Source organism: Papio anubis, chromosome 13 (genome assembly GCF_008728515.1).
Source record: "Papio anubis isolate 15944 chromosome 13, Panubis1.0, whole genome shotgun sequence".
Taxonomy (NCBI): domain Eukaryota; kingdom Metazoa; phylum Chordata; class Mammalia; order Primates; family Cercopithecidae; genus Papio; species Papio anubis.
In genome coordinates this window covers 85772515-85785370 of record NC_044988.1, presented here as the reverse complement: position 1 = coordinate 85785370, position 12856 = coordinate 85772515, and the positions used below count along the sequence as shown (strand labels likewise).

Below are 12856 nucleotides of genomic sequence, written 5' to 3'. Positions count from 1 at the left end.
TTTGGGGTGCCCAGGTAAAGCACAAGGTTAGTGAGAAGGGGAGCTGTATAAAAAGTACAGGAAGCACACCGTCTTCAAATTGCCCAAGAGAGATAACATATCTGCGGAAAAGGTGTTGGGACTCTAAAAAAGTACATTGTATTACCTTTGTATATTGTAAATTATGAAGTGAAAGTCATGGTTCTTCTGTGACAGGAGAATATAAAGATTCCAAAATGCTAATCAAGAGAGAAAATGCAAACCAGAAATGTGCTTTCTGGAAGAGGGTGAATATGAGTTAGCAGTGCACCACAGCTAAAGCAGGCACTGGTGATTCAGGACCATGGATATGTCCCCCCATCCCTGCAACAAACTCCAAGAGAGTTTTCAGCCGGGCAGTATTTCCGTGCACCAGCTGTAGCCACTACCCTGCATCTACAATGTGGCTTTGAAGAAAGTAGCGTATGATACATGATGTGCCCTTCCTTTGTCTTCTTGGCACTGGCCTGTATGCTGTGAAAGATGCTTACTGCACTGCCAACTCTCTGCCTGAGGCTTGTTATACTGGTCATGGATGCTTACTCTGTCCATATGTAGGGCGAGTTTAAAGTACCAAGGAATTAATGCCCCTGGAAGCACCACTAAACTAATGGTGGAGTTGTTGGATTCATGTGCCAGTTTCCAGAGTTGCAATAACTCTGAGGCATGTTCTCCACCATCTCCCAGAGTTTCCCAGAGGGACTGAGCTCTAGTTGTCCACAGTGGCAACTGGCTTTAGAAGAGAACCTGTTGACTTTTGTCAGTTCCATGTCTTCTGCCCTCATTCCCCCACTGTATTTCCTGGGGGAACATGATTCCAGACATGAAGTGAAGGCATGTCTGAGCCTGAAATTCCTGGTAGAGGGTAATATCTCTTGGTAGAGGTGTTGATATTAGAGATTAGGTTCCATCAAGCTTTGGGACTCTGTAAGTTCGCTTGTTCATCTTTTAATGCAGAGAAATACATCCTGCTCAGCCTTTCTACAAATGTGGCTAAGGAAATTCCAATCTCTAATGAGCATTAAAATAATTGTGAACTTGTAGCAGTGTCAAAAGAGAGGTACTTATTTTTATTACTTCATTTAAAAGATTACCCAGGAGATCGAGTCTCTTTTGGAGTGCCGTAAAGATTGAAATTAACATAGAACAGAACTCAAGGAAAGAAATTCAGACCTTCAATCTGGTATTCTAAGCACTTGCCTCATGTTGTTGGCACTTTCTAGATCCTAAGGCAAGGGCTGTATCTTGTACCTTCTTTACTCCTAGAGCCTAGCCTACTGCTGAGCACATAGCAGGTCCTTGGTATTCATTTGTTGAATGCATAAAGTATGAATTTACCTGTGACTTTGAACAAATCACCAAACTTGTTTGTCCCTAAACCAAAGCCATCTCTGAGTTCTTGTCCATCTCTAGCATGTTAGAATGTGAAAGAATATTGGCCACTATATTGTTTGGAGGAAACAAAAATGCACCAGCTGGACTGGAATAAAGACAAGCACTCAATCGAGAGGCTACATTAGCCAAGGGCTGGTATGGGGAGATTGCAAGGAACAGAGGGGTTGACTTGGTAAGGGGTAGACTTTAACAGAAGTTACAGAGGAATAAGACAGATTAAGAAGAACAAGAGGTACGAATAGAGGAGAGGGCCAGGTGGGGCAAAAACTGAGGGCAGAAGGGATTTCAAGCTGGTCATTATCATTATTATTTATTGACTGTTTAAAATTAGTGCTTTTACTATTCACAATAGCAAAGACATGGAATCAACCTAAATGCCTATCAATGATAGACTGAATAAAGGAAATGTGGTACATATATACCATGAAATACTATGTGGCCATACAAAAGAATGAGATCATATCCTTTGCAGGAACGTGGATGAAGCTGGAGGCCATCATCCTTAGCAAACTAATGCAGGACCAAAAATCAAATACCCTGTCTTCTCACTTATAAGTGAGAGCTAAATAATGAGAACACATGGACACATAGAGCAGAACAACCAACACTGGGGCCTATTCACAGGGAAAGGGGTGGGAGGAGGTAGAAGATCAGGAAAAATGGCTAAAGCGTATTAAGGCAGGCTTCATACCCGGGTGATAAAATAATTGGTACAATGAACCTCCATGACACAAATTTACCTATATAACAAACCTGCACATGCACTCCTGAACTTAAAATAAAAGATTTTTTAAAAAAATTATTGTTCTTTTTGTTTAAACTATGTTATGATCAAAGGAAAAACAAAATGTAGAAAGGAGGAAAGGGAAGCAAGTAAAAGAAGGAAAGGTGACATTGATCACCTCTTTACCCCCTGGCTTGAGATAAGGGTAGGAGGGCAAATTAGGTGGCAATATCAAGTTCAAGAGCAAGGCAGCAGGACCTTTGCCCAGTCAAAGGAAAAGCAAAGTTGAGATCACCAACTATTAGAATGATGGTCCTCCTAAGGCCTTGTCTCCCCAGCCAGGTCACTCTTCCCTAACCACAGTTGGCAGCGGAAGGATATGCATTGTTTTGATTAACGATTATTATTAGCCACAATGAGGGCTGTAATAATCAATGCTAATTTATGCACTTCCCTCTCCCAAAGGCCTCTGATTGATTGAGAGAAGTGTGATTTCCTAGTCTGGAGTTATTAATACATTCCACATCTAATCCCAGCATTCTAGGACACCCAGGTCAGCTACTCACTTTTTTCTAAAATGTGACTTCTGGTATGCCAGAGTCTTATTCCCCTCAATAGCCCTGGTGCCTCGCTCAGGAGGATGCCAGATGCTTCCTGTCCATATCTGCTCTTCTCTGCCTAGCTGGCCCCTCTTGATAAGTAGCAGCCAGCATTGGAGAAAGACAGACCTGGGCTTCAATATGGTCCCCACCACTGATGGTGCAGCCTTGGGCAAGTTCTTTAAACCCTCTGAGGCTTGGTGTGAAATGGGAATAATAGCAACACTTCGTAAGGCTTACTGGCCCTAATCATACGAGTGAATTCATTTCATCAATTCCAAATGCAACTCTTTTTTCTTTTTCTCTCTTCCTTCTTCCCTCCCTCCTTCACTTTTATCCTCTCTTTCTTCTCTTTTTTGCAAGATTTCCAAGGTCTTGGAAAGGGCTTCACTGTCATAATTATCCGTACTCTCTTTTTTCTTTCTTATCTTCACAGCAGGGCAGTTTACATAAACACAATTGGTAGGAAGAAGTCAGGAGCACAGATAAAACCCCATCCCACTCTTGGTGTTTGAGAGCCAGAAAGAGAGCCTGGATGTAGCCTCTAGGTTTCCCATAGACAGAGGAAGGCTGAGCTGGGGAAGGCGTTCTTGATACCTTTCAATTGTGCAGGGTGACGGCACTGGAAGGAACACTGACTGCCAAAGGTGGTACCATCAGGGCAGGAGAAGGAGGCGGCGTAGACATGATGGTGGTCTGGGATGCTGCAGTCCACTGGCTCACAGGCCACCTGCTTATTCCACTTGCCCTCTGTACAGGTCACTGTGACGCTGGGTCCCATCTGAAAGGCAGAGGCGTGCATAGTGAGGAGTGGCAGACTGAGCCCTAGATGTGGAGAAATACCCTTCTTCCCAAGGTGACAGCTCAGAGTCTCGTCCAGGTACTAGGAGACCAATGCTTAGTGTTTAACGTTAGCTCACTTTTAATGATCCCAATAATTGCATGATTTGGATATTTCAGTTCTCAATTAAAGACACAGAGACTGAGACTCTGAGACATTACATGATCAGCCTTAAGTTAACCAGCTGGAAAAAGGATAAGTCGGACTTGAGTCCAAAGGCTATGCTCTTAACTGCTGTCTATAGAGTCTCCCAGATCATGATTTCCATTTCACTGTGAGAATCTTGAGGTTTTGAGACCTCAAAGGGCATGATGACTTCTTTCACAAAACAGACTGTGAAATACAGTTTAATGGTAGGACATCAAGTGTTGATTTTTGTGTCTTTTGTTAGCTCTAGGGGAGTTACTAGGACCCTGTTGTAGTGCTTGGCACACAGTAGGCACTCTCCATGGCTATAGGAGACCTGGATGTTTTTCCTCCATGTTATCAGACCACAGGCAAGTTCCTTTCCTTACTTGAGTTCTCCCTTTGGCAAAATGGATGGATTGAACTCAAGAACTGCTCAAAGATCCACTCCCTACTCTGAGATTTAGTGGCTCAATAGTCAAGAGAGAAAGGCACAAAGTCAGAAAAAGCCTAGGAAAAATGAAAGAGTAAATGGAGATTTGAACTGAACTACAAGATGGCAGAGCTGGGCGGAGGGCAAGGCCGTGCTACGGAGCCAAGGGATGGACAATCATTGCAGCCTGGAGGCTTTCATTCAAGGAGGAAGCCACTAAATCCTAGAGACTGGAGATGCCAAATGTTGATCTGGGATTTTAAAAGCAAGGACATTTTCCCTCTTAAGCACACATCAAAGGGATGTGTGCTTGACTGAGGTCCCTCACTGCCAAAACAGTTTCATTGTTTCTACAGGAGTTCAGGCCTGCCAAGTCTGACACACAGAAGTAGGTGTCTAAGAAGAGCAAGTCCAGAAGTTCTGTACAAATAGGCATTCCCAACAATAAGGAATGTGCCCTGTGTGCTTGCAGTTTGAAGGCAAAGTCCACTGGCCAGCCCTGGAAAATGCTACATTTACTGACGGAAATCCTCAAATCCCAGGACAACCTGTCCCACTCCCCCATGCCCCACCTGGGACATTATAGCACCATCTTGCTGAAGGAACATTCTGTCACATCACTCCAAATCATTCACTACCACTAATCTCATGCAGGACACGTCCTATCTTCCATGACTCCTTTGATGACTATCTGAGGGGGTCTCTCTGCTACCAGTCTTACTGCTGAACTCCAAGCTACACCTACATAGAGTATCTAGAAGAGACTTTGTCACCAGGATCTGACCATGTCACTTCTTGCAACAGCTCCCTGTTGTCCTAAAGATCAACCCCACACTTCCTGACAAAACCGACAGGGCCCTGCACCAGTGGATTCAGCTGGCCCTTCCAGCCTCATTGCTTGGGTGAGTATAGAAAACAGAAAACAAACAAACAAACAAACAATCTGTGGCATGTTTTTTTTTTTTTTTTCCTCATCAATGTGCTTCCACATACTATCCATGCCTGTGCCTAGTGCATATATTTATATATTTCTTCCTTCTCCCCAACACACACCCCTTTGCTGATCCATGTCACTTTTCCCAGGCACCTCCCATGAATCTCCCTGTACCTCCACAACACCCTACACTTCCCTTGACAGCATTTATCACACAGTGCGGTCATTATTAATGAGTTGTCTGACTTTCCCTCCACCACTAGGCATGAAGCTCCTTCAGAGGAGGGACTTGGTTTGTCTTAACGGCTTCCTCTTCTTTAGCACTTAGTATAGCATCCAATTTCCAGTGAACAGATGCTTTGTAATGAATTAGTGAATGAATGAACATCTCATTGACAGGGCTCACCTCGTCCTAAAGCAGCCCATTCAATTATGTCAGGGTTCTGACTGTAAGATATTCATTCCAAAATACTCAGCCCCATGGTCTTGGAGATTTGCAACCTATACAAAAACACTGGCAAGTATTGTGTAGAACACCAGTCAGCACAGGAACCCTTTTTCTTAGAGATTCCAGACTGCTTGCTTGGTTAATTGATTCATTCACTCATTCATTTAATCAATAAATATTTATTGAGCACCTACTGTGTGGCAGCACTATTTTAAGTGCTGCTGGGTATTTAGCAGAGAACATGTTCAACACCCAGTAAGCCTTCTCTGGGCTGCAGAGAGGCTCTGAGCTCAGCACCTGCACATACCTGGCTCTTGATCAGCTCATCATCCCGCCGTATCTGGAGCACGTAGCCTGTCCGGCAGCTCACAGTACACTGGGCGCCGTGGTAGCGGTCGCTGCTGGAGCAATTGAGAGAAGCATTCTCCACAGCCAGCTCTGGGCAGTCAGTGTTCTCACATGCGAAGTGCACGCAGCTGGGGAGGAAAGAAACAAAAGGGGAAGAAGGAGTCTCCTCACAGGACAGCCACACTCAGTTGGAAGATAAAGGCTAAGAGCCTCTTTCTCCAAGATTTCAGGGGGCTTGAGACTGTGGACAGAAAGAGGTGCTGGCTAGGGTAAAGATGACCCCAGAGGCAGTGAATAAAATTTCTCATTAAGAGCACAAAGTATGACAACAGACAAACCAGAGTTCAAATCTTGCCAGTTGAAAGCTTTGTACATTATCAAGATTTAAACCCTGAATAGCCTCAGTTTTTCCATTTGTGAGAAGGGGATCATCATGATTACAGAGAATATTTATTGAATTTTTCTATCAGGCACCAGGTTGAGCAAAAACTCTTTTTTTTTTTTTTTTTTTTTTTTTTGGGGTTTTTTGAGACGGAGCCTCACTCTGTCTCCCAGGCTGGAGTGCAGTGGCCAGATCTCAGCTCACTGCAAGCTCCACCTCCCGGGTTCACGCCATTCTCCTGCCTCAGCCACCCGAGTAGCTGGGACTACAGGCGCCCGCCACCTCGCCCGGCTAGTTTTTTGTATTTTTTAGTAGAGACGGGGTTTCACCGTGTTAGCCAGGATGGTCTCGATCTCCTGACCTTATGATCCGCCCGTCTCGGCCTCCCAAAGTGCTGGGATTACAGGCTTGAGCCACCGCGCCCGGCCCTTTTTGTATTTTATGAGTACCCACTTACAAGGACCATTTTGAGAATTAAATCAGTTTAGAAAAAAATGCATAGCAGAACTCCTGGCATATGCTAAGCACTCAATAAGTGGTAGCTGGGCCGGGCACGGTGGCTTACGCCTGTAATCCCAGCACTTTGGGAGGCTGAGTTTGGCGGACCATGAGGTCAGGAGTTTAGGACCAGGCTGACCAACATGGTAAAACCCTGTCTCTACTAAGAAAAAAAAAAAAATTAGCTGGGCGTGGTGGCAGGCACCTGTAATCCCAGCTACTCAGGAGGCTGAGGCAGGAGAATAGCTTGAACTTAGGAGGCGGAGGTTGCAGTGAGCTGAAATTGCACCATTGCACTCTAGCCTGGACAACAAGAGTGAAACTCCATCTCAAAATAAATAAATAAATAAATAAATAAATAAATAAATAAATAAATAAAAGTGGTAGCTGATGTTATAAATACACCTATGCTCTATTACCTAGTTGGCAAGGTACATCACATCTCTGAGATTCAGTATACTCTCAAATTTGGCCAACCTCGTACAGCCACAAGACTCAACTGAGATGATGGAGGTAGCAGTCTTTTATAAACTGTGAAGTAACTTACACATCATTAGTGGAGTTGTACGGAGACTATGACTTGCATCTTGCTGCAACTCTGAATTCTACCTTTCTGCCAGTCTGAATTCCACCCGTTCTTTAGGTCTAAGCATCATGCAAGTTTCCATAGGAAGCTTTCCCTTGTGTCCCTTGGCAAGCACCCTCATGGGTATTCTACCCTTCTTTCTCTAAGGCTGTTGCCTCATGTTTGATGTATTAAAAACTCAGTTCCTCAGTGCCAGTGGAACATACCAGATTGCAGGCTAATCTTTAAGGATGCAAACAGAAACAGCATCAAATCCTCATTCTTAGATGATCATTCCCCTTGTATTACAGTTAGGCAAGCACTCAATAATATTAGTTACTATTTGCTGATTGCTTATATACGTGAGCTCACTCCATCCTTACAACAACCCTATGAGCTAAGTGTTACTCGTTTTACAGTTGGATAAATTGGGGACTGGCAAGATTACGTTACTTGTTTAAGTGCTCATCCAGAGAGGTGACTCCAAAGGCCTTGTTGTTAACCTTGTCCCATGTTTCTGGACTAGAATGTCCTTGAGGGCAGAGAAAATGCCTATTTCATCTTGGTGTACTTTGCAGTGCCAATAAAAATTCCTTGCAGATGTTTCCTAAATGGCAAGAAACCAATGGTGATGGTGCCTTGCAATAGCTCTTAAACACTTTAAAGAGGTTGATTCTGCCTAACGCTAAAAGCTTCTAAGGGGCAGTTTTCTCTGACTTTTGCCTCTCTGACTGTGTCTACCCCCAACACCTGGCCTATCGTATGCCCAGATGGGTAGATTTGCATCCAGAACCTCAAGGCTTTTATGTTCCCGTTTTTATCTAGGACACAGGGAGACATTTTGGCCAAGCCAGTGTCAGAAAAGTTTTGCACTTTTTTTTGTTTGTTTGTTTGTTTTTTTTTCTCTCAGTTTCACGATACCCAACTAAGGGTTTTACTGTGACCTATTCCTGTTCTCTATCCTCTGCTCAAAAGCATAGTGAGAAATAAAGTCTGGAGGCGGGGGGAGCTAAAAGCTTCCAAAACATATCACAAACCAATTTACTTTTTTAAATACCCAGAAAAAGACAAGCATTTAATTTAGGTCTCAGACCCTCACTGATGGGAGCTTTGCAGTTCTCCAATACTCTCCTTCTGAAACGCAGGGCAACTGGCATTAAGGAACACTTGTTGAGACAACTCCAATTCTCAGCCCTTTTTCTTAGTCCTGACAGCCTCAGCGTTGTACCATGTGGAGACCTCAAAGAGGCTGTAACTGTGGCGTCAACACAAGGGCTTTGACACCAAACAATGCATCTGTTCACATTGTGTAAGCACCAGGGGAAGGAACCACATGGTTCCAATTTAAATATATTTACTCTGTAAGCTACTAGCTCCCAAGCTGTTCTTCTGACCTGTGCCTAGCAGTTTGGGCATTCTTACTCTGCACTCCCAGAAGATACCTGGGCTCTTATGAAGACCCAGAGGGAAAGATAATTTTCTTCTTTAAGTTGCAGAGCCATTAAAGTATAAACAGTGCCTTCCCCAATTATTTTGTGCGCATTAAGTTCTTCACAAGAAAATGAGTATCTGAAATGCTTCATTTTCTAGGGTAGAAGGAGCATAAGGTTTATCAATCAGGGAAATCTGGGCTCCAGCCCCTGCTCTGCCATTTAACAGTTGTTTGACTTCGGAAATTTATATAACATCCTGAGGCTCAGTTTCGTTATCTGTAAAGTGGAAGTAATAAAATAATTTATTTCTTAGGATTGTCAACAGGGTAAAACATCATCCACTGATTCATCTATTAAACAGACCTTCACTGGGGGCTTTACTGAGCACCAGACATTGTTCTATACATTGGGAATATAGTGGACGGAGGGGATAAACAAGATGCCTGTTATCTATGTATTTCAGGAGGAAGGGTGTGTGCCAAAGAAAAGTAATAAATGAGATCATTTCAGATAATGATGCATGCAGTTAGGGCATTAAACCAAGGTGAAATTATAGAGAGTGACAGGTGGTGGAGAGGGGCAAGGCACTTTATAGAAGGATCCATGAGGAAGGGACATCTGAACTACTACCTGGATAAAATGAAGGGATAAACCATACACAGGTTTGGGGCAGAGGCAGAACCAGGCAGAGGGAAGAGCAGGTACAAAATTCCAGCACAGGATGGAGGTTGGTGTGTTTGTAGACTAGAAAGGCCAATGTGTATGAGAAATGCTTTGAGGTCAGGTGTGGTGGCTCACACCTGAAATCTCGGCACTTTGGGAGCTGAGGCAGATGGATCACTTGAGGTCAGGAGTTCAAGACCAGTCTGGCCACCATGGTGAATCCCTGTCTCTAGTAAAAATTTAAAAACTGGCTGGGAGTGGTGGTGCACACCTATAATCCCAGCTACTTGGGAGACTGAGGCACAAGAATCACTTGAACCTGGAGGGCAGAGGTTGCAGTGAGACAAGATTACACCACTGTACTCCAGCCTGGGAAACAAAGTGAGACTGTGTATCAAAATAAATAAATAAATAAATAAATAAATAAATAAATAAATAACATTTTTTAAAAAGAGAGAGTGAGAGAAATGCTGTTGGAACTATAGAGCTACTTGAGAAGATGAGTCTCTCTGTCTCTTTTTGCTACAAAAGGAAAAACAGGCCAGGCGTGGTGGCTCATGCCTGTAATCCCAGCACTTTGGGAGGCCGAGGCAGGCGGATCACGAAGTCAGGAGATTGAGACCATCTTGGCTAACACGGTGAAACCCCGTCTCTACTAAAAATACACAAAATTAACCAGGTGTGGTGGCGGGCACCTGTAGTCCTAGCTACTCGGGAGGCTGAGGCAGGAGAACGGCATGAACCTGGGAGGCAGAGCTTGCAGTGAGCTGAGATCGCGCCACTGCACTCCAGCCTCGGCAATAGAGCGAGACTCTGTCTCCAAAAAAAAAAAAAAAAAAAAAGGCCTTGGTCCCATGAATCACCTGACCAAAAGATCTCATGGTCAGATCAGTAGGGGTAGCACTGAGTTAATGAAACCAGTTAGTTTTCTTAGTTGCAGGACTTCTCAATAATTTGGATAACCCATTGAAAATTTCCAGAAGGGGCTAAGGTACACGTTATTTTTTAAACTCTGATCACATTTTTTTTCATGGGACATTTCTTAGGACTACTGCCTTCCAGAATACACTTCAAGGATTGAGGCATCCTGCTTTTTCAGCACATCTGTCTGCACCTGGCCTGCAGGCTTGAAAACAGGAAGAAAAGGGATAAGGGAGGTAATATGTGTCAGGCATTGGCCACTCTGTTTCACCTACATCACCTTATTTGCATTCCACACAGGAACTCCTTGAGGTAGTGATATTATTCCCATTTTCAAGAACAGGAAACTAGGACTAAGATTTTTAAATTGCTTGCCCAAGGGCACTCAGCTTGGACAGAATTCCAGTGGAGATCTGCCAGTCTGTCCCCTAAGTCGCTGCTCGTTTTTCTTTGCTATCCTGTTGGTTGGAAAAGATTGTGTGAACACACTGTCCAAAAATGATAAACATTACCCTGACTGACCCTCTCAAATAACTCTGTGATACAGCCCTGTCATTTCTGAAACACAAAAACAAAAAACAAAACAAGGAAAACAAAATAAAGAAAAGGCTCTGCTGCTTCATTATAAAAAAGAGGGAAGGATTTAATAACAGTCATGGGAAGTCAATAAAAATAACAAAAGAAGGAGAAAATGAAGACACTTCTCTGAAGGGAGAAAGGTGGCTGATTGGATGGACGAGTGGGAAAGGATGCGGTAATTCTATAGACCAAATTCTCACACCTGGGCAAAAGTGGAGGTCCCTGGGGTGCAGAGCTAATCAGATACCTAAATAACTTTTTTTTTCTTTTCTTCTTATCTACAAGTGTAATGTATTTACCTATGGACTCAAGTTCCACATAGAGGTAAAACCATATCTGATCCAATAGCCAACCCCCACACTGCTGTCTCCACTGTCAATAAGAACGGACTCCAGTCATGCATAACAGAGGATACCTGGAGAGTTCTGGAACCTGCATAAAGCCAGAAGTTAAAGGGCTGACAAGGGTTCTTCTCCTGGTTCTGTTCCTCGACTCACGACTCACAGTATAACTGCTGTGCCCTGCCACTTAGCTGCAATTATGCCATAGGGAAGCAGAAATAATAACAGAAAGGCTGTTTATAAATCATTCTGGGTTGCTCAGATGGGGACAACAAAAAAGACACGTGCTCCACATTGGGAAATGCAGGGAAAACTGTTCTTGGCATCAATTCTGCAAGTTCACTTAGGAAGTGAAACGGTGAAAGAGCTACTGTGCTAGGACCTCATTTTCTACCCAGAAATGAGGCTACTGGGGGAATGATCCTAAAAGGTTCTTTACCCTGGATTTCCAGGAGCCAGTATTGTGGTGTGGTATGGAGGCAAGATTTTGAAGATTAGACGATGCAAGTTCAGTGGTCTGCAGGGTTCAGGTGAGCTGAGTGGGGTGTGTCGAGGAGAGGGTATGTGCCTGGTCAGAGAGCAGAGTGCTTTGCTCCAGTCGAAGGCTGCCTAGTGGGATGGAGGGCCTGATGTTTTCAAAGCTTCTCATTTCTTTAAAGAGGTCCAAGAAGAATTCTGGTTTTTAATATGAACTCTCCTGATATTTAAATGTTGGCAAGTAATTAAAGAAGATAACTAATAGAGGCCAAAGAGAGATTGTTTATGGACTAATATGGTCTATGGAACACCAGTCTTGAAATCTCTGATGGAGAGGAAAGATAACTGGATTCCTGAGAACTAGATTCCAATACTGGTTTTCCTCCTAACTTGTTGGGTGATTTTAGGTGAATCACTTCCCTTGCTTAGACCTTAGATTTCTCATCCTCAAATGAGGGCACAGAACCAGGAAATCTTTGAGAGCCCTCCCCACCTTCAGGCCTCATGATTTTATGAGAACAAAACAACAGAGATCTATAATTTCAGAGCCCTTTGAAATGAGAAAAATAGGAAAAAGTAGTCTTTGGTAATCTCAAGCATTGCCAAGGATATGGAGCAACTGGAACTCTGGTAGATCACTGATGGGGCTGTGAATTGGACAATATTTTGGAGAAGAGTCAGGCAGTATTCGGCATAGTCAAAGACATACACATGCTTAGGCACAGCAGTTCCATTTGCAGTTATATTCCCCAGATGTGATTCTCAATCAGTATGCTGAGAGGCACTAATTCCTTTGCGGGTTGGGGAAGTTGAATGAGATTATGGCAGCGATCTGAGCAATCTGTGGTCTCTGGCCAAGAGCAGCTTCATTCGGTGTTCCAAATCCTACTTATGAATCCCTGTATCATTATGTAATGGGATATTCCACACATGGGGTCTCATCAGGGCACAGACTCTAGAAATACTTGGCTCCGGTCTTTGGGCACCCCCACCCCCAACCAACAAACAATAGTCTAAGTTCTCTGTGGCTGAAAGTGTTAATCTAGCCATGTGAAGAATTTGTTTCCCCCCAAAGTTGGCCTTCTAAAATTTAGCTCTCAATCAGAACTGCCTTTATCTGAATGGACCAGC

At 43.6% G+C, this 12856-nt stretch overlaps 1 protein-coding gene across 2 annotated transcripts in view; it reads right to left on the bottom strand.

Moving 5' to 3' along the window:
• The window catches only part of PAPPA (pappalysin 1), a 247697-nt gene that overhangs the window by 50743 nt on the left and 184098 nt on the right, over positions 1 to 12856 (bottom strand). For both annotated transcript variants that reach the window (XM_003911313.5, XM_021927804.2), the window contains exons 14-15: positions 5826 to 5994; positions 3334 to 3517 (exon numbers count right to left, since the gene is read on the bottom strand). In XM_003911313.5, coding sequence (XP_003911362.2) covers positions 3334 to 3517; positions 5826 to 5994 — 353 coding nt within the window. The remainder of the gene's footprint in view (positions 1 to 3333; positions 3518 to 5825; positions 5995 to 12856) is intronic.